The 26,054-nt window shown below is 40.7% G+C and overlaps 1 protein-coding gene across 1 annotated transcript; it reads left to right on the top strand.

The window, feature by feature from the left end:
• The first annotated feature begins 4,036 nt into the window (after positions 1-4,036).
• LOC104379265 (phospholipid scramblase family member 5) lies at positions 4,037-15,727 on the top strand. The gene is made up of 7 exons (XM_086618265.1): positions 4,037-4,049; positions 6,627-6,778; positions 11,197-11,239; positions 12,123-12,343; positions 13,361-13,522; positions 14,566-14,727; positions 15,689-15,727. The coding sequence occupies exons 1-7, from the start codon at positions 4,037-4,039 to the stop codon at positions 15,725-15,727; spliced, it is 792 nt and encodes a 263-aa protein (XP_086474391.1).
• The last annotated feature ends 10,327 nt before the right edge of the window (positions 15,728-26,054 follow it).

Genomic DNA, 26,054 nt, shown 5'->3' with positions numbered 1-26,054 from the left:
CTTTGAAGGGGAGGAGTTACTGTAGACACGAGCTGCAGCAAGACGCCTCGCAACCCAAAGTTCAAGGTGAGATTCATATTAGATGGTAGCTGATTTAAGAAATTGATTTCCCCCCCAGTGCAGAAAACAAAACTGGGTAAAATCTGTGGCTTGAAGCTTCTTATTGCTCAGGGTCACAGCCTGATACTCACGCTCATGCTCAGCATTTCTGCCTGTGCCAAAGGCAAGTCTAGGAAAGGGAGGAAGGCTGGATAATTTCCTGTTAAAAAAATGACAATAGCAATGCTTTTTAATGCTGGCGATGATATTTTTGAGGAAAGGAAATATAAAATGGAAATGGGCATTAGCGATTACCCTTCTTAGCAGCAGGGAAGCTGAGGCATTGCTGAGTTGAGGTTTCGGGTGTGTTTCTTGGTGCCTGCACGCTCCCCTGAACCTCCCTGCTGGAGGGCAGAGCGTGTCCCTGCCTGCTCGGACCTCAGTAAGGGCAGGTGGGGAGGAGTTGCGCTCTCTCGCATGAACTTCTCTGGGCTGTGGGGACAAGGGGAGAGCCGGTTCCTGTTTACCTGGGGGTGCTGGTAGCGATACAGTGGGGCAGATATCTGGCACCAGATTTATAGGGCAGTTTCCTGAGCAGCAGGGAGCAGGGTAAGAAATCAAACAGCTTTTCCTAATACTTTGAATTCTGTTGCTGTCTCCTTTTTTTTTTTTTTTTTTTTTTTTTTTTTTTTTTGCTCTTGGTGCCTCTGACTGATAGGCAAGGTGGGTTTTTTTGTGAAACCGTTGCCATGCTCAGGCTGTAGTGCCTGTAAAAAAAAAAAAGAAGAGCAATTATGATCCAGAAAGGCAGCACCTATGTTGAGCCATAGGGTATCTTTGCTCTGTTGATCCACCTGGTTGACTAATACTATATGCTTTCTGGAGGAAACTGTATTTCGGCTCTTTGCCATCTGGGATGATGATGTCTAAGTGCATGGATGGCTTTCCTACAGGCTGCAGTAGTTTGTGTAACAACTATTAACTACAATGATGTTTATATGTTGGCTTAGCAGGGACAAATCTCTGTGCTTTTGCAGAAGTGATAGTTATAGAAAAGATGCAATGTGTAGATTTATAAACTCCTCCAGCCAAGCACTGCTTGCCCTGATTTGAATAGTCTCATTGATTTTAACGGATCCATGCTAACTTGTGTCTTCTGAGGATTTCCCCATTGCTTCTTATAAGCTTTACAGCATGGGATGGAATAAGTATATTTTATAGGAAGAGGGAATACATGTACCCATACTCAGTTTCATCTTTTTCTTTCTTTTTTTTTAAATTTTATTTATACCTGTGAGTGAATTACAGATGTTCAGCACATTCGTACAGCAGAAGGGAGCATGCGCAGACTCCTAACGATTGAGCAAATGTAGACAGTGATTTCTGGGAGCCTTCTGCAAGGGACAAAGGCAGTGAGCTCGGTGTCTTGGCTGAATCCTGCTTTGGGTACTGCTGCTCTGCTTCCTGAAGTCCTTAAAGAGCTGGCCAGAAATAACTATACGCAATTCTTTAAATACTTGTCCTGATTTCTTGAGTAGTTTTTCCTGTGCATTTCTAAACAACATCAAAGGATGACTGTGTTTGTGCCTGGACAAGCGTGATTGACTGTTCTGCTCCTGAAGTCCTCAATGAGGCTGCTTTTAATCATGGCTGGAGTATATTTTGACGAATATGTGAGTACTTATTTTTAAAAAAAGAATAAAAAAGCCAAATATTCATATTAAAGAAACTATTAAATATGTAGTTTTATTTGAAAAGACCCATGCCAAGGCAAGACAATTGTTTACGAATCCTACAGAAATCTCTTGATGGAATCTACTAAAATTACTGCTTCAGAGTAGGGTAAGGGGGAACATTTTAAAAGACACAGAAAATTGTGGAAGAAATCAAAAAACATAAAATGTACTTCAAGCCAAGTTTTAGATCTTTCTATTACCCATTCAGTGCAATTTTGTAAATAATGCCAGAAAATTAGTTCTTTGGGGCAGAACTGCTTCAGGAAAATGTTTATTTCCTGAGCAGCAGGATAAGGAAACCCGACTGCTGCAGACAGGCGGACCTGTCTGTGCTCCCATGGCGGCTCTTACTCAGGAGCCCACGCGCCGTGGCACCAGCAGCTCCCAGCACTGCTGGGCCGACTGTCCCAGGGCCTGCAAATGCGCTGGGAATGACTGGGACTGGTCCTGTGCAACAGGTATGGCGTACGGCACAGACAGGCTGCCTCAGTGTGCGTCTGCTCCTCTGGGTCAGCAAGTGAGCTCTTTGGACTTCTCAAAAATGCTTTTTATACATGTTTGAAGCATCATCTTTCAGCATATGTGTGAGTTGTCTATTTTAGGCATGTTTTTCTTACTGTACTACACTTGTTTTATGCATTGACAGAATTATTGGCATTTCTTTTTGGTTTGGTTTTCTGGCAGCTAAAGTGAGTATTAGTTTTTAAAAGTAGGTGGGTGCCATCTCATCTGAGTTTTCATCTGTCATTTTCAAAGTTAGGTTTACTGTATTTATCCAGAGCTTTCTCTTTCCTTTTTTCTTCTTTGTTTAGACTTCATGTCTGCTCTCCAGGTTAGATTCCCTGCTCCAAAGAAGCACGTCTTGGACAGGGAGAAAGAAAGTAATTCTTAATCTTTATTTCCAGTGATATCAAACTTCTTTCCAGTCCAGAAGGATTTCTTTAGTGCCTATTTTTCAGCAACCAAAGTTTTGTCTGTGGCTTGCCTTCTCCCTTCACATGGTGTTTCCAGGGGTGAACACAGCAGGGACTTCTCAAGCAGGTGATGATAGACTCCTGGGAGGTTTCACATAACCAAATTTTAACAGGTTCCATAGGTAGATCTGGGGCCTTTGCATGAACTAATATAGTTAATAAAAGTCAACTTCATCTAATTACTTTTTTTATTTAGCAGGTTTTTCTATATTCTCCCTTCAGAGATCCTCATGAGCATCTTCCTGAACTGTCAGCTCTGGAATTACATCTGCTCAGACATGCTCCTAGAAACTGTTTCAAGTCAGTAGGACTTGCAGTAGCAGAATGAACAGAAAGCAGTTCCCAGCACCTCGCTGTGCTCCGCTGGCCTCTGTGCATAGGCTCTACCATTTTTGCAGCCATGCATCGTGTCTGTCTGCAGGTCACCTGTGCGTGATGATCTCCATGGCGACTTGGGCACTTGAGGCAGAAATATGATCTGGTAAGTGGATGTTCCTCTCCCTCCTCCTTTCCTCTCCGTGCAGTGCAGGTGATTACGTGTTACGTTTTGGTATGGACGGTGTTTGCCTGGAGCAAAGCGCAGCCAATCTGTTTTAATTCTCCAAATCCAGTTTAAACACCTCATGTGGATCAACAGAGCCCTGCACAGGGGTGTGTGGGGTGGGCATGGGGGTACAGGATCGTTTTCTGGATCTGGGAAGAGGCATGACATCCCTTGTACGGGAGGCTGATGGTAGGTGGATGGAACACACTGAGAAATCCGAGGTAGGTTTTTCTGCTTCAGGCATGGGAAATGTTGACTGGGGGACAGCCATATGGAAATGCAGGTAATCAGCTACTCTGTCTTTACTGGATACCCTGAAGAAACAGAAACATAAATATTAAATTATAAAGAAAGAATTTGTGTAGTCTGAGAATATAGACATACATTATAAAGCAGAATTTTAGGTCTGAGGTGTTCAGTTAGCCAGTGGGTACATTGAAGTTTTGCCTCTTTGTATTCACAAAACACTTTTCCCTCTTTCTATTGGTGCAAAAGACTTGAAATGAATAATGTTTTTCTTGTTTGTTAGCATCATCTCCCCCTGTTGTCCACCGACGTAAAATGCAGTGTTCTGGAACATGAGAAAGGCAATACATTTCCTCCAGTTCTTTGTAAGCTGATATGAAGTAGACAGACACCTTCTGAAGTTTTGTGCATGCTGTGCTCTTTTTTTTCTTTGCTGCAACAAGAAAAACCTTTTCTTTTAACCTGGCTTCCTTTGAAGAAGTAACTCAGGAAGCTTCATGGCCTCTCAAGGTAAGTGCATCTATAGACTGTATTTTTAGATCATGTTTACAGAAAACTACAGTGTCTCGTACATTTTCAGCAATCAGCAGTCTGATGAAATGAGAGTCTCAGGCTAAAACCACCTCAGCCAAAGCACAGTTGTTTTGGCTTCCTTTAATTTTCCGCATTCAAGAGGCTCCTAACGGGACTAAAATCTATACGAGAATGTTATTTGAATAAAATATGTTACAAAGCATTAGTATCTGCATTCAATCAGAAAATTCAGTGTTTATATCTTTGTGCTTAAACCTGTTGGTACAGAAGGTGTGGGAAGGGCAGGCACTGAGCCAAGGGCACCGCTGGTTTTGCACACATCTGTCCTGTTCCACTTTGAAAATACCAAATCAGCAAATGCTTTTCACTTTCAAAACTGGCCACTGTCCTGATAACCATGTAGGGAAAATAAATACCTGAAGAATAACTGAATTTAATCAGATTACTCCTATCTGGGTTCATCTTTGTCACGTATCATCTTTTAGCAGCAGCCAGTTGGGTACTCAGGGCTATAGGTAAACATTGCCGCATGCTGATTTAACCAGCCTTCCAAATGCATTTTCTGCATGCTATGAAATACTGAAACTAAGCAGAAGGACACAAACCTGTTTTTTCTTAACATGAGTGCAACTCCACAGAGGTCACCCTGTTGTGACGTACAGAGGCAGATGTTGGGCCAGGGAGTTTCAGCAATGTCTGTTTGTTCCCCAGATGTTTACCCCTCTTTGCCTGCAAAATACTCAAGAAATTTTGTATTTAGAGCATTAGAAGGTATAAAGCAGCAAGCAGGTTTTACTGCATCGTTATACTCTTGCTATATACTTTTTTTTATTTTGCTTATCTTTAGCTATATAAAAGAGATGTATTTTTGTGTATTTTTAATGCATAGTAGTTAACAGAAGCAGAAAAACATTCATGTTGTGTAGTATGGTTTTCTTAATGAAGGAATATATCTTGATAATGCATCTTTTTTAAGAGCAAGTAACTCTACAAATTATGTTTGTACAGAATGCTTGCTGTATCATATGGTAACTTTTATGTTTTCCCATACCATAAATGAAATGGGAAACATCCACAAAAATAGACAAAAGTGTCAGAGTAGCTTGGATTGTCATCAATATTTAATGTATCTACTGTTTGATTTTTTTTTTTTTTTAATATAGCTTAAAATTTGACAGGTAGAACTGCAATTTGTTGTCTTTTTTTTCTCTTTATTATTTGAGAGTAACACTAACACTCGGCCACTTCGTGGCATTTCATGTAACAACAAGAGTTACAGCAAGTAACAGAACCCTGCAAGGTAAAATGATGCAGAAGAGCATATAAAATATTTATTACCCAGTTATACATTTTTAAAAGCCAGCTACAAATTCAAAGGGGTTACTTCTTCTTCCTGTGGTCTCAGACTTTGAAAGAAAGCATTGGCTGCAAAGACAAATTAAGCTCAAAATATGATTAAACGATGAATCAGCCACAGTGAGTTCAAATAAATCTAAAGGATCTCATTTAAACCCACAACAGCAAAAAAGAGCCTCAGAGTCAGAGCCAGAATTCTTTCTGGACCACAGACGCCATCGAGCCTAAGCACTGTCACACACGAGAGAAAAATGATGGGTTTGGGAACTGCTTTACCACCGAAGTGCAGGGGCCCAGCTTAGTGCCTGGATTTGCCATTGACATGTGGAGAGCTTCAGCTCTTTCTTGTTCGGGCAGAGCCAGTGCTACTGAAGGCTGAGGAAAGATGCCCATAGCAAAGGCAGGAGGAGTTTGTCGAGATTCAAATGTCTAAGGTGACCGTGGCACTGCAGGAGACAGTGGCTGTGTGTCTGCAGGGGTGTGGGCGTAGTGGTGTCCATAACAGTACATGCTCTCGTTACCTTCACAGCACTAGCCAAGGTAGCCACCGCTGTGTCCTGAAGGACGTGTTTGCAACAGCAAACTAGAAAACATGGCTCAACGATGTCTGATCTTTTCATTAAGATAATAACGAATAATACACTGTAAGAGGCTGTGCAGACTTTGGTACCAGGGTTGTAACATCCAGCTTGGGGAATCCGAGATCCATGGAAGGGTTATCTTTGCTGAAGAGAAAACATGCATGCTCTCAAGGTGCTAAAAAGCGTGGTGCTAGCAGCAAGCCCTCAGCAGTTCGAGGTGCCCCAGGGTGCAGGGCAGCTGATGGGGAGCAGGGCTGAGCAGCCGGTGCCGAGGGGCTTGTGGGCCACCCTATGTGTGAGCCCAGACCAAACCCAGCCTCGTCACACAGGCTGAGTGCTCACAAGACGTCAGAGCAGACTAGGTGCCTTTCAAGACCACATCTCACGGTTCAGCTTGCCACTTTGCGTACTCTAAGACTGCTTTACAAAGCTCATCAGGGTGCTCAAAGTGTGGGGCCATCAGGAGAGTTGTTTCAGATCCTCACTCCTGATCTGAACTGAAACGCTCATGTAGTCACAGGCAGAATGTGACTTTATTGTTCCAGTTTTGATCCAAGAAGCTAGCTGCTGTTTGCTTCTGTTAATTTCTGATTTTTTTTTTCTTCTTTTCCTGCAGAATCTCAGGGACAAACCAACCCAATCTTTAAGGATTACCTCCCTGGTTCTTCTGACCTTCCTGAACAGAATAAGCCTGTTGAACCAACAAGTCCCTGGAAGCAAACATCACACATTCATAACTTGCCACCTGGTCTGGAGTACCTGAACCAGGTCCTGAATTTTTCGATGTTAGAATCATTTTGTTTTCCTCCTAGACTTTTTTTATGTTTTCGGGGATGGGGTTGTTTGCATTTTTTTCTTAGGGGAAGGGTAGGTGGAAATGGAGAGGCTTTTTGTTGTTTGATATTAGGCTGAAATAAGGAGTGTAGGAATGACAAGCTCTTCCTTCATTGCTGCCATTCATTTTTTACAGAAATCCATTTGTTGTGCATGCAGCTCTCCTTGCACCAAAACCATGGTTTTCTTCTCTCTAGCGCTTTTTCTAGGTCACAGTATTACCCCTCTCACTGTCCCCCCAGTCCAGCTCCTTAAGAGCCTGACCCTCAGGGAATTGACTATCAAACTCCAGCTGGCCTCCAAAAGACTAAAACAGGCAGCGTGTGAAGGGATTGTCACCCCCTTATAACTCACCCTTGGAGGGACGCAAAGGTCTTGTGAGCAAACTCCTTCTACCAAGGACAGTGCTCTCCAGGTTAGAGGAGAGGTCCTGGGGCAGGAGACTCCCAAGGAGATGACTCCCAAGGAGATGACTCCCAAGGAGATGACTCAGTAAGCGTACGCCTGCGCGGCTGCAGGCCCGCACCCACTCAGTGCTGGTTCATGAGGCAGGAAAGTGCCAGCACCTGAGGGAGGGAAACACCTGGAAATGGAAGTGGACAGGTAGGTCACAGGCAGGGGAGGGTAAGGGAATGCTAAATCTTCTCAGCCCTACTGCTAAACGTACGGCTGTTCATCTCGCTCCGTGGAACCTCTCAGCTACTGGAGCTCAGAGCAGTGGTGGTCTGCAGCTCTGCTCCAGAAGTTTCATCTCTTCTTACATTTTTTTACTGGGAGGGTCACTCCCTGCTACTGCTTTGACCCTGAGTCCAGTCTGCATTTCACATGTGGCTGGATTCTGCCACTCATGTATACCGAGTAACACTTTGTGCACCCTGCCTGCTATGGGCAGGGACAGAATCAGGTCCCAGTGTAGTCAGGTTGTGATTCTGATTCACATGCTTCTGCTGTGTTTGTATTTTGGTGGTGCTGGGAAATGTTTATTTCATTTGAGCTCTGTATTTTAGATATACATTTCTGGTAGTTTTGAACAGAAGCAGAAATAGAATATATTTCATTTTGAAGTTAAGTTACCTAGATAGCTAGCAAAACTGGGAGACCCTTCAGAAACAATCTATCATGCGGAGTTATGTTTTTCATTTCATGGTGCCCATACACAAAAGGATATGCGTTGTCAATTACATAAGCATTTGCTCAGAGGCTGTGGGAGCTACATTTTTTAGTCTAAAAGTGATTGTGATAGTAAATACTTGGCAGGTTACATATTCAGTCTCCTCAGGTTTACCCATACAATGTGGGCAAGCAAATTCTGTTACTCCATTTTACAGAAGCTGTACATCTGACATCGAGACAAAAGAGCAAGTCACTGTCAGAAGTAGAACCCCAGGCCTCACTCATGCTTGTTCTCAGCCCAATAACCATGTGTCTGCACTGCAGCCCTCCCTAATTATTCTCAATTTTCTCTGCAGTCTGAGAAGTGGGAAGCATACGTGCAATGCTGATTATTGGCGTATACCCACAGCCAGAGTTTCTGTGCCTCACAGAACGTTTTGGTGTGTGATGCTGAAGTCACACTGGCTGTGTGACTAATGAAACCAGCTCATACAGGAGAGGTTGCAGCAGAGAGGAGATCCCCCTAGCAGGGAGAGGGCTGCCTGCAGAATGAATGTGGGACTCACAGCTGTCAGGGCCATCCCTCGGGATTTATCCTGATGGACTAAGAGATTTTAATGTAATGAAATTCTCAAATGAATTAAGGTGTTTCTAGTTGAATCGGGAATTTTTGATGCCATTGGGAAAACTGGAATAGTGAGTATCCTCTGTGTGTGTTGGGGAGAGGAGGGTCCAAATTTAAATAGGCACAGACAAGTGCTACTGGAAGGACGTGCGGAGAATAGAGAGCCTGTTTTAAAACAAGACTCTGAGTATTTCATCTTAGACTAACAAAATGCTGCCAGAGGCTGACAGCTCTCAGCCCCAGACGAGTAAACCACCTGTGTGAAAGAGACATTTAATTGATAGAATGCTATTACCAGAAGAAAGATTGTAGAGAAAAAAGTAGTTGTGCACAAATACAGGTTAAAAAATAGAAATGAGATTCTGGGATTATCTCCAGCAGGAGTGGGGAAGGTAGCTGGATAGATTTGAGAAAGCTGAATATGTTTCTTAATAATACCATGACGTGTTTGATTCTGAAACAAGGATCCAAATGTAGTGAATCTCAGAGAGATGCTTACAGTCTTATTTTAAACAGCAACTCATGGACACAGCATATAGTGTTGGATGAGAGGAAAAGAAAATGTCTATCATGTACATTAAGGCCAGATAGTAATATTTCACTCTGCAAGTGCGCACCTGGAGTCAGTCAGGCTGAGGAGTGGTTCGCTCGGCTGTTCAAGGTGTGCCAGAGAAGGACGATAAACTGCTCTGCCTTGGCAAAGTAACACCATGCTTTCTATCATTATCACAAAAGTAACACTCTTTAAACAGTTTCCTACAAAATAAGTTACCCAAACCTCATTATTATCTTCCAGATCACAGCCGTAGTTCAAGGAATTGGCCAATGCCCATCACGAAAATCGAGGGAACATTTGCCCATAGCAGGAACGACAGATGAGACTTCAGAGAAGAATTTTCCATGTAACTCAACAGCATGTTGTGCCACCATTCAGGCTTAACCAAGCTTCGTAAGAAGCTTCTTAGTTTATACTTGGTTAGACTGTAAACTTAATGCCCACAAAATTGAATACCATGAGTTAGCTGTGTGGGAGGAATTTTAACACATCTGAGCTCAAGAGGACTCAGACCCTTGTAAACCAAAGGGCTTTAGATGCTTTCAAATGCAAGTGTCCCTATAAAAGATGCATCAGAATAGCTGCCTTGCAGAAACCAGTGAAAGGCAAAACAAGCAAGCCTAACAAGTGATATTGCCACTTTGTCTCAACATTGTTTGTACACAATAAATCAATGCACAGACCAAAATCACTCAAAGCTTTTAACTGCTCAGGCTCATTAATTTTCTATTCCTTCTGAAAGTCTATGTGAGGAAAAGAAATCCATATTAAAATCAATGCTGAAATATTAAAATAGCCCTGCCATCTTTAACTTGTTTATTCCCTTTTCATCAGCAGAGCACTTCCCATGAGCTCCAAGAGTTCACATCTCATGAAATCTAAACTACAAACAGCAAAGATTTTGGGGAGAAAGTTTTGAAGTCCAATTTTTTTTTATTATTTCAGTTACTGGCATGCACACTTCAGAGATTAATGAAAGGGATAAAAAAGTTTCTCTTTCACTAGCTTTTCTTTGCAGCCTGAACTAGCTGCAGGAGATGACTAGAATTGACAAATGGCTGCAACAGTTTGAATACGAACCAGGCAAGATTTATCAATTGTAAAATATACAGACGCTGGAGAGCTGTGACACGCCGGTCTCGGAAGGTTGCTGTGTGCTTTCTGTCTGCAGCTGTGAGTAATGGCAAAATCCTGTGCCAAGTGTTTGCCCATCAGGAATTTCAGGAAAAGAAATTAGCAAAGCCTAAACTATCACATAAAACAGGCATAAAAAGTCATATCAAACTGAAAGGTAGGCTGAAATTTAGTCTTGCTGATTTTATAATACTAATGACTGTTCTCTAAAAAAGAGTGATGTTGGAGGGATGATAAGCACAGAAAAGCTGGGTATCATGACAAACAGTTTTCCACCTGCATTTGTAAGCAGCTCACAGAGGAAGACATTTCCAGCCAGGGGATGGTTTCTCCAGGGAGCTGTCGTTTTGCGCATTCTGGCAACCCGGAGCGACCGTGTGCCAGTTTGAGAGTGCAGAGCTCCCAGTGCCGCAAAGGAGAGCGTTGAAGCTCGTGCTCGCTGGAGTGAGCAGCTGGGCTGTGCCGGCAGGGCCCCGTGGTGTGGGACTACAGCATGTTTGGAGCTTGAGCCCAAACTCATTCACTCCTGCAGCTGCCATAGTGCCCAGAACTGACCTTAGCTTTAGGTAAGGGGCTTCCTCTCTGCCAAGACCAGGAGGAAGGAACAGGACTGAGAAGTGGGTCCTGCTTCTCACATACACTTTTCTGTTGCTGTTGGCTTCCTCATTCCCCTACTACATTATTTCTCTTTAAATATGCGGGTGAATTACGTGACCACAGCACCCAATGTCACGATCTTCAGTCATTGCTTCAGAGAGAGGTCTAAAATGTGACTTGAGATGCTCCTAGAGCACCCAGCTTGTGCATCTCTGGAAGGAAAGAAATCCTAATAAAAGGCAGATGAACAATAAAAATAGACAGGTGATCACTGTCAGCCCCAGACCTTTCCAACATCTACCATCTTGTTTTTTTTTTTTTAAACAGCTGGACCGGATAATAATTCATCAGCAGGTGGAACTTCTTGAAGGTATGGTGCAATCCTTGTCACTCTTTAACAGTGCTGGTACACAGATATCTCCAAAAGGCTTCCAAGTCTTGCCCCCACCTTGCTGAAGTCATCCTGAAGCCTCCTGCTGACCTTGCATCAGGCCTATAATGCGGTGTTAGTGTGGTGAAAGCTCACTTTCTTTATGTGCCTGTTCTGTAGCAAACCAATGAGGAGAGAAAGATTACAGTGAGTAATCTCTATACCAGTCCCAAAGTCTCTCCCTCAGATGCTTGTCTCTCAAAGTTATTAAAGTTTAACCATCTTTTTGATCCATGGAAAAATTTATGGTCTTTAATAATAATTAACATGCTATGAGAAACAAAGTAAATAAAAAAGGAAGGTCAGAAGACATAAAATGAAGCATAAGAATTTCTATTTACATAGTTTCTTAGAATATCAGAGAACTAAACAAGTATTAAATTCTGTAAGTAAAAATATTTTCATGTGTTTCACACATTCAAAATGTTTTCGGCCTGATTCTTAGACATCTTAGTGAGTGAAAGCTTTATCGTTGGAGTGAGGCAGTCTCATATTGTTGCTTTTCACAGTATAGAGTAAGAAAAAGTCCAATCCAAAACTCACGATCTGAATTCTGTTTTGTGATAGGTACTTCAATGTATAGCAAATCAAAGTCTCGGAACTCAATGGTCCTTCAAAATACAGATCTGACATTATTATTTCTTTCTAATTGTTCATTTTCTTTATGTCATCATTTCAAAACAATTTTTTAAACAGCATCTGTTCCATGGATAGTTTTATACTACAGACAAGACTGGAACTATAAATTTGTATGTCTTGGTAAAGGCTAACTGTAATTCTAACGTTATACTAAGGTAACATACTACATGTTTTGCTTTATTAGCTATACTTGGCACAGAGACTTCCAGCAAATATGAGATAAAAAACCATTTGGGACAAAGAGTTTACTTTGCAGTGGAAGAAAATGGTTGCTTTGATCGTAACTTGTGTTCGCCTATAAGGTCTTTCACCATAAGGATTGCTGATAACACAGGCCGAGAAGTGATCACGGTGAACAGACCCTTGAGATGCAACAGCTGCTGGTTTCCATGCTTCCTGCAAGAGGTGAGTGGGTCCCAACTGCCTTTTGCCCAAGTGTGTTGCTGTATGGATGCAGCATTAATGAAACCTTGTGCAACCTCTGCGAGGATGGCAGAAAGGAATTCACACCCACCTCTCAGCCCAGGGGACTGCGTGGAGGCCTTTGTTTAGATGTAACTATTGATAAACAAAGCCCTTTTATGAGATACTCCCAGTTTGTCTCCTGTCTTTCATGGGATCGTACTCTACTGACATCCCAAACAAAGCCTCTGTATCTAATGATACATATGTCCCCCTGGTTAGGTAACACCCTAAAGCACTGCTTGCCCTAAAGCACTGCTTGTCCTGACACAGATCAATGTATTTAAGTGCTACAGATGGACATCACCTGCCGTACTCCCAGGGCATGAAGGATGGAAAATCCCTCGAGATCATTAGCGTGTGTGGGTACATGTGGAAAACAGCTCTCTGAGGAGGCCGATGCTTTGCTCCGTGGCTCTGCCTCTTCAAGGCTGTGTATCTCTGGGAAATTGCAGAACTTAGAAATAAGCTGCTTTAAATTAAAAATGCAGATCCTATAGAGGATCGGATCTTTTATCCTTATTTTTGACTCTCCTTTATTCAGACATCTTTCTTGGTTTATGAAAATATTTTATAAGTTAACTTATCTACCTACTTTCTCAGTTCTGCAACAGGATTTTTTTTTTTAAAAAAGATCCTTTGGTAGCATAGCTACTGTATAAAAAAAGCTTACAGTATACTTACTGATTACAATAGAAAAAACTTTTCAGAGTATATGGCTTTTATCAAATCTTATATTACATGTAATATGTTAGCTTCTGATGCAGCTTTTGAGCTTCATGTTGTCTGCTATATTTAAAAACAGCATTAGAGAGCCTTGAAATTGCCAGTTCACAGTTTGGTAAAATTATATATGAATATATTTGGTAAATAAATATTTTGTCGTTATGTAAATAATACAATGTTATGAACAAATATACTTTAAATTAGTTTATAAGATCGTTTTGTTTTGTTTGCTAGCTAGAAGTTCAGTCCCCACCAGGTACAATAGTTGGGTACGTTGTACAGAACTGGGACCCTTTTCTGCCTAAGTTTACTATTCAGAATGAAAGCAAAGAAGATGTACTAAAAATAATTGGCCCTTATGCAACTTGTGGCTGTTTTGAAGATGTTGACTTTGAGGTATGTTTCTGATGAGTGTTAAGAATTTCAAAATTTTACCATTTTGAATAAATTTCTCACTCAAAAATCCTGCTATTCTACCCTTAAAAATATTATGTACGTTGCTATAATTATGCAACAGAAGTACAACAACATGCATCAGAGTTCCTGACTTTTACACTCAGATTCCTACAGATGTTTTCTGGACAGAAGCAACAATTCCTTCAAGGAAATTGACATGTTGCTGAGTGGAGTCCTCATCCTATACTGTCCATGACTGCTCAGCCATTGATTTCAGCTCAGGGTTTCATCCCACATGCATCCACTGGCACCTGACTCATAGTCCCTTGAAGACGCTGAATCCACTGTCTTCATTACTCTCAGACTGAGAACCACAGACAGGATTACTGTCTGATGTGTCTACATCCATTTGACAACATTAATCTGGAGAAAAAAAATGCTGAGGAGCCATTGAGATATTTAAGGGATGAGAGGGAGACTGGGAGATGCTCAAAGAAACCCTGGGCAGAGTTTTCTGATGCAAACAAAGCCCTTTGCTTTAGTTAAACAATTATAAAAGAGCTTCTGTGTTGACCAACTCATTAGCTAAATCAGAAGACTTCCATGGGTACTGTATGAAATTTCAGTATACTGTGAGAACCATGCAGATGGCTACATAATTGAGAATATCTGTCAGTCACAGGGGACAGTGATCCACAGCAATGGTACTGCTGTGACTTGGAGCAATCAGAAACACAAGACAGGAAAAAAAATCATTGTGAAAGAAGAGCAAAGGCAGCATAAACTTTCACAACTGCTTTCTCCCACTTTTCTGTCAGCTCTAAAGATGTTGATGTTTCCAAACTTGAGACCCTTTCTTGTGTGCCACTCCTAAAGGCAAATCTGACACTAATAGAGCATCTCAATGATAAGAATAAAAGAACCACCTGACAACTATAGCATATTCTGTGTGTCAGGGCACAGTCATTAATTCTGTGGAGATATAATCATTGCGTATTTGATTTATTTATGTTTAGGTGTATTCCTGTTCTTTATTTGTGCAGGTGAAAGCTCTCAATGAGATGTCAACGATTGGCAAAATTTCCAAGTATTGGTCCGGATTTGTAAACAATGTCTTTACCAACACTGCCAACTTTGGGATCCAGGTTCCCATAGATCTTGATGTGAGAATCAAGGCAGTAATGATTGGTGCTTGTTTCCTCATTGTAAGTATGAAAAACCAAGAGGTAAACCTACAGATGTGGGCAGACTGGGGCCAAAGGGGCCTTTGCTACCAGCAGTGATCCTACAAAGGCATAAGTGCAGTAAAAGTCAAACCCATACCTACAAATTAGAAGAAAACCTTTCAATTTTTATGGCTGCTTTTGTTTGTGTGGGTTTTTTTTATTTATTTGCTGAGCATCTTTAGGTTCCTAACATTTTTGTTTATTAAACTAGCTTGTTTAACTAGTATTCCACATGTAATTCAATATCTTGCATGGAAGGATCAAATGTCACCATAAATGTCAAACCTACCAGACTCCCCCAAACCCTTTCTGTTGTGTTTGAACGGGTGTATGAACCAGAACAAAAGTTATGTTATTTATAAGGGTAATTTCAAATTATGAGTGCCACTTCAATAGTTCTGTTGAGCGTTGCATGTAAGACTTTCAGGTCATAAGAAATTTCCTACAAAAATTCCTTTGTGAAGATAATCATAGGAGAAGAATTATATGAAAGGGGGAATATTCCTTGCCTAGGGGTAAGGATGAAGCCAAGATGTATGTTTTCTAGAATTACAAATTGGTATTTGCTGTGTACCTCTTTTGCCAACACTAATATGTTAATATTAACATGCGACGGTTTCAAAATCATCTGTGATTCTTATGTTTGAGAACATAAAACAAAAGAACAAAATTATTTAAATTATTCACTGGAAAGTGTTTGCTTTAAAATAGCAACAACAATTCAGATATTTTGCTTTTATTAGGTTAGAAATGTAACTCTCATGACACTTAGGATTTTCAGATTGTGTCCTCCAAAACTCCTGTTGCTCAGTGGCAGAGTAATAGAAAATGATTGACTAATCTAAGTACTTTATGTAAAAAAAGCCTACAAGTAAGGCTTTTGATAGTAATTTTTGCATTTTTGTACATTTCTTACAGTTCACAGTTTGTTTATTTGTAGGACTTAATGTTCTTTGAAAACTCTTTGGATGGATTATAACAAGATGACAGAAACAATAAAATATGCAGAATGTGTTTCAGTAAGTAAGAATGAAAATAAATTGATCTTCTTGCTTTGAAGACTTATACGTCATATACTTTCTAATTCTTTTTCATTTTCTTCCAGAAATCCCTTGAGCTTTGGACATGATTTTGAACTGCACAAGTCCTTGTTCCTTATAGGAAAAGGGGGATAACGATGATGTTTATTAAAATATGTCTCATGTAAATAATAATTTCTCACTTACATTTTGTGTGTTGTAGCTAAACACATAGTTTTCACACAGAGCACTGTTGCTTTGGAACAGTGCTATTCTCTTCTTTCCCTTTTGATGTTCCTGCATGGGAAATCATGAAAGATTAGATGAAGGCTTGCAGCGTCACTGATGAAAGTCTATGTTTAGAGAAGCCTTTGATGTTTTGCAAGTGCTGGTACCAGTTACTATCCACATGAGGGTGGGTTCTGGGGGTTTTGCTTTTTCATAATTTTAGAAGTAATTTTCTGATTTGTTATTTAATTAATAGTTACAAACTGAGACTGAAAGTAACAAATATAAAGACATCACCAGATAGGAAGTTTGAGATGTTAACTGTTTCAGTGACTTGAAAGCAGGGAAGTAATGTTTGCTAGTAAATAAATTTGATGGCAAAGAGTTGTTTAATGAGTGGTAGCCAGAAATTAGGCTTCCAGTACTAGACTCGGGAGTGTAAGCTCTATTCAGAAAATCTGGTCTTCCACTGCTTTTATTGAATGCAGGCTGTAAGGTTTGAGAGATGGTCCTCTATCTGCTAAAGGCACATGAATCACTTCACATTTGAACTGTCTAGTGTTAAGGATTCTTACTCCCATCCACTCAAGATTTTCCTTAAAAGGTTTGTTGCTTTTAATAATATCTGGTGGTTGATAGCTTTTCATTCAGCATTGCCTGGGACCACCCTAGAACAGAATTATTCTTTTCCTTTGGCAAGCTCAGGTATGATATACAATAGGACTTTTTCTGTTTCAGATTGCAGTTTTACATAGCTGTTCATTCCTGCAGTCACACCTCATCCTACTGTTCCCAAACATTCCCACTAACAGGCTTTTACTAGTACAAGCTTCTTTTGTAGGAACATCCATGATACATATGCAAGACATAAAGAGATATTTTTTTTGTTGTTGCAAAATATTTGTTGTATGAAATTGCTTATGTGTCTCTAAAAAACTCCAATGAGTTCTGAAGAAGCAAACCGGTGCCATACAATGTTGATGGTAAAAACAAATGCTATCATAGCCACTGGGCAAGTTTCTAAGGCGAATATTTTACAAATCACCATGAATGCTGGATTTTTTTAGCATGAACTCGTAATTCAATTCTTGCAAATAACCAACACATCAACGGAAAGGAGAAGAGATAATGAATAATTCATAAAAATGAAAAAGAGCTAAATTTATCAGGTGATTAATCCTCAACAAATATTTAGACTAATTTTAAATTAATGTTCATGGATATGAATTCAAACACAGCGAAGTCAGGAAGTTGCGACTAATGTTCCCATAGTGAAATTAACTCAGGAATGCTTATAGATTTAAACAGTATGTTTTAGATTATATACCACACTTAAGTATTTATACAGATTTACATATGTCTTGAAAATAATTGTGGTTAACAAGCTCTGACAATCATCATTATCTGTTAACCATTTCATTACCGGCTCTCGCTGTGACTCTCAGCAGCGCAATCAGGCTTCAATCCGCAGAAGTGATGAACTCCCAGGGAACCGCTGCTGCCACCTTTCCGAGGAGGAAACACCCTGTACAGCAACTGTGAGCTTCGTGGGCAAGAAGCTCCCTCGTGTGGAAATTTATAGTTTTGCAGAAGAATTACAGGTGACGGAGGCCGATTTGCTGTTCTCACTAGTTTAACGTCGATGTCATTCTATTAAATTCAGTCCTTTCATTCCTGACTTACTGTAATGCAGATTAAGAAAAAGATAGACATTTATATTACTTTAACTCTTTAAATCCCTTTGCTATCTTAGACAGAAATGACTATTATTGTAGCCAACAGTCTTGGGTCTCATGGCGAAACCACGTTCTTGCGCCGTTGAGTCGTGGGTGTCTGAACGCCCAGCTGAACGCAGTGCCCGGTGGGATCCGCAGGCTCCCCTGCCAGCTGCCGCTCTGCCTCTGCATTTCCCGGCCCTCTTATGACCCTTAACAAGCCAAAGACGTCTTTGAAGCAAATGTATCCAACCACCATTGAAGTCAGTACAAAATAGGATCTTATTTACCTGCAGGGCTGAATTTGGCTGTGAGTGTTCACATATACCTGGTAGGTAAGCAATATATACATATAATTTTAATACATCACAACCAGATGATAGTGCTGTGTGTCTTGCACTTAGTGACTTTGTCGCTGCTTAGTGTATTAATACAACTTTTTTTTTGTTAAGTGTAATGCTTGCATACGTGTATGAGTATGTTTGAATGCCTGTGTTTATACCCAGCAGCAGCTTCTGGGACACACATGAACAGCTTCAGTCCCTGGATAAAACAGAGCACTGAGGCTGGGACCGCTCTTAACGACTACGACTGCCTCAGCAGCCTGTTTGACCTCGGTCTCACTCTTTGACATCCTGATAGAAATTCAGTGCCATTGCCAGCACTTTCATTGCCAATTTTCAATTGGAAACTCCTTCATCTAAACCACAGCTGCCAATATGAGGGCAGGTGTTTATCCTCAGCAAAGACGATGGAGTTTTGCGTGATATTACTAAAGAAAAGTTAATGTGTACTAAGATTTTAAAAACCTACAGCTCTAACTAGTAAGTTTTTCTTATTAATAGCAATGTTTTTCACATTATGGGAGCTACGTATGCTCTTTACAAATCTCACCTTTCACAATTCCCCCATGGGCTAGGAGTGCCTCTCCAAAGGAGAATTCAGTACTCCTCAAAGGAGGGACAGATATTCTCTAAAGCAGAATCATGTCCTTTCCATCTTCTAGAAAGAAATTTAATTGTTTTAATGAAACAGAAATTTTACTTAATCCAGCCAAGCAAATAGTTTCCCGCTTGATCACTTGCCAAATTGTAAAGCTCTGTAGTACACAATTGTGTTCAGTAGATGGCAGCAACAGTTCATTATTACAATATTTAGCTTTCCGCAGGTTACAAGCTGTACTCAGGGCGCTGATTAAAGATCAACACACCTTTAACCTCTAATCGATTTCTACTCTGAACTGGAGGATTTTATTTCCTTTGTCTGATATAAAAACCTTTGTGACATGATGCTGCATTATCTTTATTGCCTGCAACTAACAGCTGAATTATTGGTGACTGATGTTTTATGAGATCTGTAAGTGCACGGGCAGAATCCAGCCTACCACAAAGTGAGATCTTCCGGTCAACCCACAACACGTGTTTTGCACCTGGAGCATCTCTCCAGCTTCCACAGGTGGTTAGAGGAGAAGCCCCAGCCCCAGGACATTCCCCACCTTCTGCAGAAACAGAAAGCGCTGTGTCTAAAGAAGATTGCTTTGCAGTGGGATCCCTAGAATGTGGAAGGTTTCTATGGGTAAAATAACTTTGCCCTGTGTCATGTTATCATGGTTCATCACTATGTGCTGTCCTAGGGCAGAAGCTGATTTGTCCATAGGAATGTCAAACACTTTTTGTAAGAGCGTGGCAACACAGCATCTCTGTAAGTCCTGAGATCTTTTGGTCATCCAATAATTTGGTGGATGCAAAAGTACTTCTCTTTGTAGACTTTGATGTGCATATTGAAAAAATCTTTTTGTTTCAGTTGGGTTATTTGTTTTAAGATTAGACAAACCTAGAAATGATCCAAAATACAAATTTTCTAATGTTGTCTAAGTGGCACCTGTTTAGAAAAAAATTATATGCAATTTCCTCCTCCTGACTTTTCTCTTGTATTGATTTCTTTTCAATTAGAATGGTGTGTTCTATGTTAGAATGATACATGTGATGAATTCAAAGATCAACTTTAGGTTTTTAAATGTGATTTTTTTTTTTTTTCTTCCATACAAATGGCTCCCTTAAGGGGCAAAAAATACTTTAGTTCCTTAGGGAAAATTACTCCATCTCCTGAGAAAGGAGATTTGTTATTCTTTTTTTCTGAAATCCTAGATATTTTCCTAAACTCAGTCTCTCTTAGGAATAGCTTGCTTAATGCCAAATCATTATTGAAGTACTCTGTTAGCACCTGCCATGAGAAAACAGTTTGTTCATGATTTGTCAGTATTTTATTACTTCACTCCTCTGAAATGAAGTCAACAAAACAATTTTTAAGAGACTAATACCTGCTTTTTGGAGTGAGATAGCCGAGGCCAGATACAACTTTCTGCTTTTTTTCTGCCCTTGTTAGTATTATGCTTACAAAAGCGCACTAAGCTTTTACAAAAGAAGGGTCAGAAGGACAGAGACTGATGTGTGCCCAGCAACTTGCCCCAAAAGTGCATTCACTCCTTTATTGCAAATGACAGTGAATTCCTACCACTGTGAAAAGGAGACCTGCGGGCGACCTCACATGGTTGTGTATCTCCTAGGTTGCAGTTGAAAATTCATCCAGATTCACAATTAGGTCTTATTCTCCAATTTCTCTTTGCAAAAACAATACAGAGATTTCTCACCCCTATTCTCACTTTCATTTTGTTCTGGCAAAGGAACATAAACATCATTATTACAGCATTGCTGCAAGAATCAGAGTCCTGACCTTGTCTGCCTTGATACCCAGCAGACCTACTTGAAAGCTACAGATTTCACATCAAACCTTCTGTATTAATGTACACAGGACTATTCAATCCAGTGAACCTCGGATCTCACTGATTATTGAAAGGGCACAGAGTGAAGCTCATATTGAGGGACTGTGATTCCAGTATGGAGTCCTGGCATCAGCTGTGAAGCTGTGCAGCACTGGTACTTTCACAGCTGCTTTGTCAGTCTTGGTTTTGAAATAGATTTAATCCCTTTAAAGTAAAGTAATCACCTCCATTTAATATCCTCAATCATGAGGAATAAATAAGGTAATCTTGTATAGATCGAAATTCAGTGCTCTCACAGGCTGTGGGTTCAGTTCTGTGTACTTTTTATTACACGGGCTCTGGTAACGAATAGCTCCTGAAATCTGGATATTGGCGAGCAGATAAGCATGGAGACTAGTCTACTGCTTAAAGATAAGCGAGCACTTTGCGTGCTCTTATTTCTAAAGAACCCAGCTCCTCCCATGTTTAATCCTCAAATAACTATGTAATAAAAAGTGTTGTCAAGAGCTCCTAAGTTCTCATGTAAAATCCTAATTGGGAGAAAAGTCCACACTTACTCGAGGGACCTCATTAACTCTGCTTGTTGCTTAGCTAATGTAGGAGTACTTTCCAGTAAGGGTTGATAGGTTAGGCTTAGCGTGCAATAAAAATAGCATTATGGAAGAACATAGGAGAAACCCAAGAGTCAGAGGGTGGGAGGGTGTGAGCTGTGCTGCCTCACGGCCATCCCAGGGCTAGGGCGTCCTCTCCTCCATCGCTTACAGGGAAAGTTATGCTTCAGGTATGTAAGACTGGAAAACAGGGAAGTGTGTACCACGCATTTTCCAGCTTTAGGTTTCTATAGGCCAGTCATACTATGTCTATGGCCAGTCATACTATAATGTTTTTATTCTGGCAACTGGATGAGTGTTGGGAAAATTCTTCATGTAAGTCATTACTACAGGACTCGTTAGCTTGATGTGCTTTTCCATTTTAAGATATTAATTTGAAGGGCTTTTTTGCTCTCTGTCAACAACATCAGGTAAGGTCTCTGTTTACATTACTGATTTTTTTGTATTTAAAAAAACCCAACATACAATAAAATCCTACAAGCTACTGTTGGCAGCCACTGCTGTCTGTAGAAACACTTGTTTCTATCTAGAAATGGCCCTGGACATTTTTTTTTTTTTTCAGATGAGCACGTTTACAGAAAGAAAATGTCACAGTGCATGTGTCAATTTTTCAATATTGCTTTGTAAGTCTTTTCTTGGTCGTTTATGAATTGCTTGCAGAAACTTGGGGACTTTTTGGACAAAGCTAATGACTGTTATTATTCTATCCATATTTTATTTCTAGACCCATGAAGAATTATATTTTGCCATCAGGAGCAAATTTGGGCAGCTGTCTTTAATAATAATGCCCCCACATACTGGCTAGCATCAAAACAAGAAACGCAGCCCAGGATCAAAATAAGGCTCACTACTAGAAACACCTTGTGTGCTTCACACTTCTCTAAAATTCAAATAAAAGTTTGGGGCATATTTTTTTTTAAACTACTTCCAGGTTTCATGAATAACTAAAGTGTGGAAATACTGTTTTATTTAAAAAAGAAAAATCCTATTTGCTTAGCAAACTCAGGGGAGACATTTTGACTATTATATAGGATAGTTTGCTGACTGTATATAGGATAGGAGTGAAAAAGATGGTATTTATTTAAGCTTCTCTCCTATCTCTAGTTTCGTATGGTTGTAAATTAAGACTCAGGGCACCTGGGAACTAAAAGTGAGCCACAAGTGATGCTTTCTCTATCCTTCACCATTGCCCAGCACCAGAGCAACAACACCACCTGAAACTGTAAGTTTCCCTTGAAAATAAGGCTAGAGTTAGGCAAGTCCTTACTGTTTGTGATTCAAGGGAATTTTTTAAATGTCAGTATTTAAATAAAGAACTAGATGTGCATTTTGAACTCCTTAGAGTCTGGAACAGTTTTGATTTGATAAATATTTGGTTCTGAAACATTTTCACTCAACTAAGTCCACCATATGAGAGCAGCGTCACACCAATGCTCTGAAAATGCAACAGCTCAGATAAGTTTAGTGGAAGTTAGGATAAGCAAGTTATTAGTTAAACTAACAATTTAGTAAATAAATGAATTAAACTATTCCCTATCAGAAACAGTTTTATTTCTGCCTTTATTGTCGCAGACTATCAAGTGCCTGATATAAAATGGTGGCATCTAATACAAATTCCCAGAAAAGTGAAACCCCAACAAGAATTAGTGATGTACAATGTATTTTATCCTTCTTGACACAGTACTGTGGCTATTGTCCCAGCAAAACCAATACAGTCCCACAGTTTGATTCCTTTCCTTTCCTAATAGAGCCTAAGAGAAAATTAAAGAGACTTTTTCCTTTTGATGATCTGCAAGGTATGTCATTACTGATGTCCTTCATGCACCTGGATACTCAAAAGGTATTCATCGTTGTGGTACCAGACCAGTACTCACATTGTTAAAACACGTGTAAGGTGAAGTGGTCTTGTGCTTGCTGCTGAGGAAAGCTTGAATGGGTGCATTTTCTTCTTGCTTTGCTGAATAACTGCAAGCAGCGTATGAGGGAAAAATGTGAATGTTTCAGGACATTATGATAAGGAAGAGAGACACGAAAGCCAGGGCTTGGGAGGACTGTAGAGAGAAGTGCCTGTAAACAGACAGGGAGTGTCTTTGGGAAAGGCTTCGTTCAGCAAGAGCAGAGAAACATGAACTGATATGCCGACGTTAAACTTATCGCTAAGCATCATAACACCAAAACAGTGTGTGTGTGATCCATAGAAACTTCTGTAAGCTAAACCTGCTTGCTTTCCACTGCAGTGGTTGGAGCCAGTGGGACTAGGTGTTTTGTCTTGATTTTGTTTTTTTTTTTTTCAACAGAAAATCTCATCTCCTCCAGTGGGTTGATGCAAGTGACTTCTGTGTGTGTGCCAGCTGGGAGACTGTTATCACAGAGAGGTGTGGTTATATGACCAGGTGGGGAAAAAAAAGCGTATGTGCGACGTGACTTCAGAGTAAGCTGTTTGTAACAGCAGTCTCATAAAATTACTTGTCTCAATTCTTTCTGTCTTTTGTTCAGTACTGGATTTGACACCATGTTTCAAGGTGAGCAGTCATCACCCTGGGTAAGGCCGTTGGCCCTGATGTCAGGGAAAGGGTGAATGCTTCTGGAGTCTGGGAAGAGGAAGATCCTGGCGGAGATGAATCCCTGCAAAACCCCAGGGTAACTTGAGCTGAAGGAACGAGTGAGGGTGTCATGGGAATAAAACGAGCAAAGGGTGGAGGAGGACACAAGAACTAAATATTTCTATTAAAAGTAAATGAATGCTTTCAATCAGCTGTGAACCAGCTCTTCACAAATGTGTGCTCAGCAGAAAAAGTATGATGGATCTTCATTACAAAATAAACAGCTGCTTGGTGAAGTCATAGTTATCTAATCACTGCTGATCTGTTCAAGCTGTAATGCTCTGTTACCTTTGTACTTAAGGAACGTCACTGAGAGAAGATGATTAAGAAGGATCTTTTAAGGAAATCCTGCAGAGATGCAAAATGCATCATGAAACATGTGCTCGATGCCTGTCCTGGTTTTGGCTGTGACAGAGTTCTTTTTAGCAGCTAGAAGAGCTCTGTGTTTTGGATTTAGTCTGGGATTTGCTATGAGAAGAATGTTGATAGTGCACTGATGTTTATAGTTGGCACTGAGACCTCAAGGACTTTTCATCTCCCCGTGTTCTTGCCAGTGTGCAGCAGCACAACGGGCTGGATGGCAGAAATCACATGCTCTGAAATTCTGGGCAAGATCACCAGAAGATAATCATATGGAATAATTGTAAATACTAGTGTGAAAAGGCTTTTATCTCAACTTTGAAGACCTGCCTAAGGAGCATATTGTCTCCAGAACCCTGCAAAGCCTACCTGCATAGACTTGTAGGCTAGCTTATCCCATCTAACTTGTAGAAGCTGCAAGCCCAGAGGGTTGGATCTCTCATGTTCAGCAGAAGAGAGCCTTCTCCCACAGCAATACAGGAGGAGCAGACACGTCTCAGCAGGGCTGGGTCCCGGTGTGCGTCTCTGCCGGTGCGAGGTCCTCCAGCAGCATGCTGCAAACCTGCCACAGCTGGAAGAGAAACTGCAGCCTTTGGCCAGGAGCTCCCATCAGGACCTGTCCTTGTGCAGGCAGGGTGGATGTATCCTGCTTTCACCTTGCCAGAGGTGAGACGTGGTTAAGGGGAGAGGGGAGGACGTCTCCTCGATCAGTAACCACCAGCAGCTCGATTACATTGAACAACTGAATCAAGGATTGGATGACAAATACAATTTGTAATATCACATAATACAGCAACCAGGGAGAAATATCTTCTGGGCTGTGCGTAACAAATCTGAAAAACCTGATTTAAGAAATAATAGGATGAGATGTGAATCTCCTGAAAGCTGTGCTCAGGATTTCTTAGGAATGGTCCTGGCCTGAGTGTGAGGTCACTGCTTTGATGAGCAATTTCTTCACTCCACATCCCAGGTAATTTTTATGAGATGCGTTTACTGTACCTGACATTGGTGACTGGGTCTTAACAGTGAATAGGGTTTATGTCTGATGTAAATCTTCTCCATTTTCCTTTTCCTATGTTTTCTCCTCCCCAGCTTCCAAGCCTCTCCAAATCCCACAACTCTGTGAGAAGCAGTGCCTGATGCTGAGTTTCCTGGTTTCCTCAATTCTCATTCTTAATTGACCTGTAAATTCACCTCATAAACTCTTGCAGATATAGTGGCCCTTCTACCTTTACATCTTCTTAATTATCTTCTTAATTAATGAAATCCTTAATGCCCCCAGTATGTTTTTATCAGATGAGTCTGTTACGAAATGCGTTAACTCAAACTTCATTGGTTTTAATAACACGCTGTTCTCAGCCTAGTTATGCGTTTAGACATCGCGCTATTCATCCTCAGGTCAATAAAAGAGGCAAGCGAGTGCCAGTGCATATCACAGCAAAATCAGAAACAACCTCATTTACAGCTTTTCCTTTATCGGCAGCTCCCTGACAAGCCTGGGATTCCTAAACAAAGATAGTAAAGTTAAAAGGAATTATTTTCTCATAATAGTAAATCTCAAACCAATGCTGGTATCCAAAATACTATAATATTGTAAATGAAAGCAGACGTGGGCCTGGGTGCTGCCGAATATTTTTTGCTGTGCTAGGACAGAGGTGGGGCTGGAGAGCGGGGGCTCCAGAGGATGGGCTGAGGGAGCAGAGAGGACTTCTCCCCTCTAGCCAAAGATACCCTGTTCACCACGGCAATGGGCTGTGGCTTTTTTATTTTATTCACCTTTTAAAAGGGGAGAGGTCAATTCAAGGCCCCAGGTGTCCTAATGTAACAGCTTTATGTGATTCCAGTTTTGTAGCAGTGCAGCCACATCATCCTTGGAGGAATTTGGCCAGTGAATTCCACCCACGCACATTCCTCGTTTGTCCAGGAAATGTACAGGAGGGAGAGGAGTGTTCAAGGACTACCAACACTTCATCACTGCTGTGTGATCT

This window comes from Tauraco erythrolophus, chromosome 11 (assembly GCF_009769465.1).
Source record: "Tauraco erythrolophus isolate bTauEry1 chromosome 11, bTauEry1.pri, whole genome shotgun sequence".
Taxonomy (NCBI): Eukaryota; Metazoa; Chordata; class Aves; order Musophagiformes; family Musophagidae; genus Tauraco; species Tauraco erythrolophus.
The sequence above is the reverse complement of the archived record's forward strand: the minus strand, read 5'-3'. Positions and strand labels throughout refer to the sequence as shown.

Excerpts from the sequence above, each read along its gene's own strand:
- LOC104379265 (XM_086618265.1), top strand. Across the intron at positions 6,779-11,196 it reads GTCTGGAGTACCTGAACCAG|CTGGACCGGATAATAATTCA; the intron begins GTCCTGAATTTT and ends TTTTTTAAACAG. Across the intron at positions 13,523-14,565 it reads TTGAAGATGTTGACTTTGAG|GTGAAAGCTCTCAATGAGAT; the intron begins GTATGTTTCTGA and ends TTATTTGTGCAG.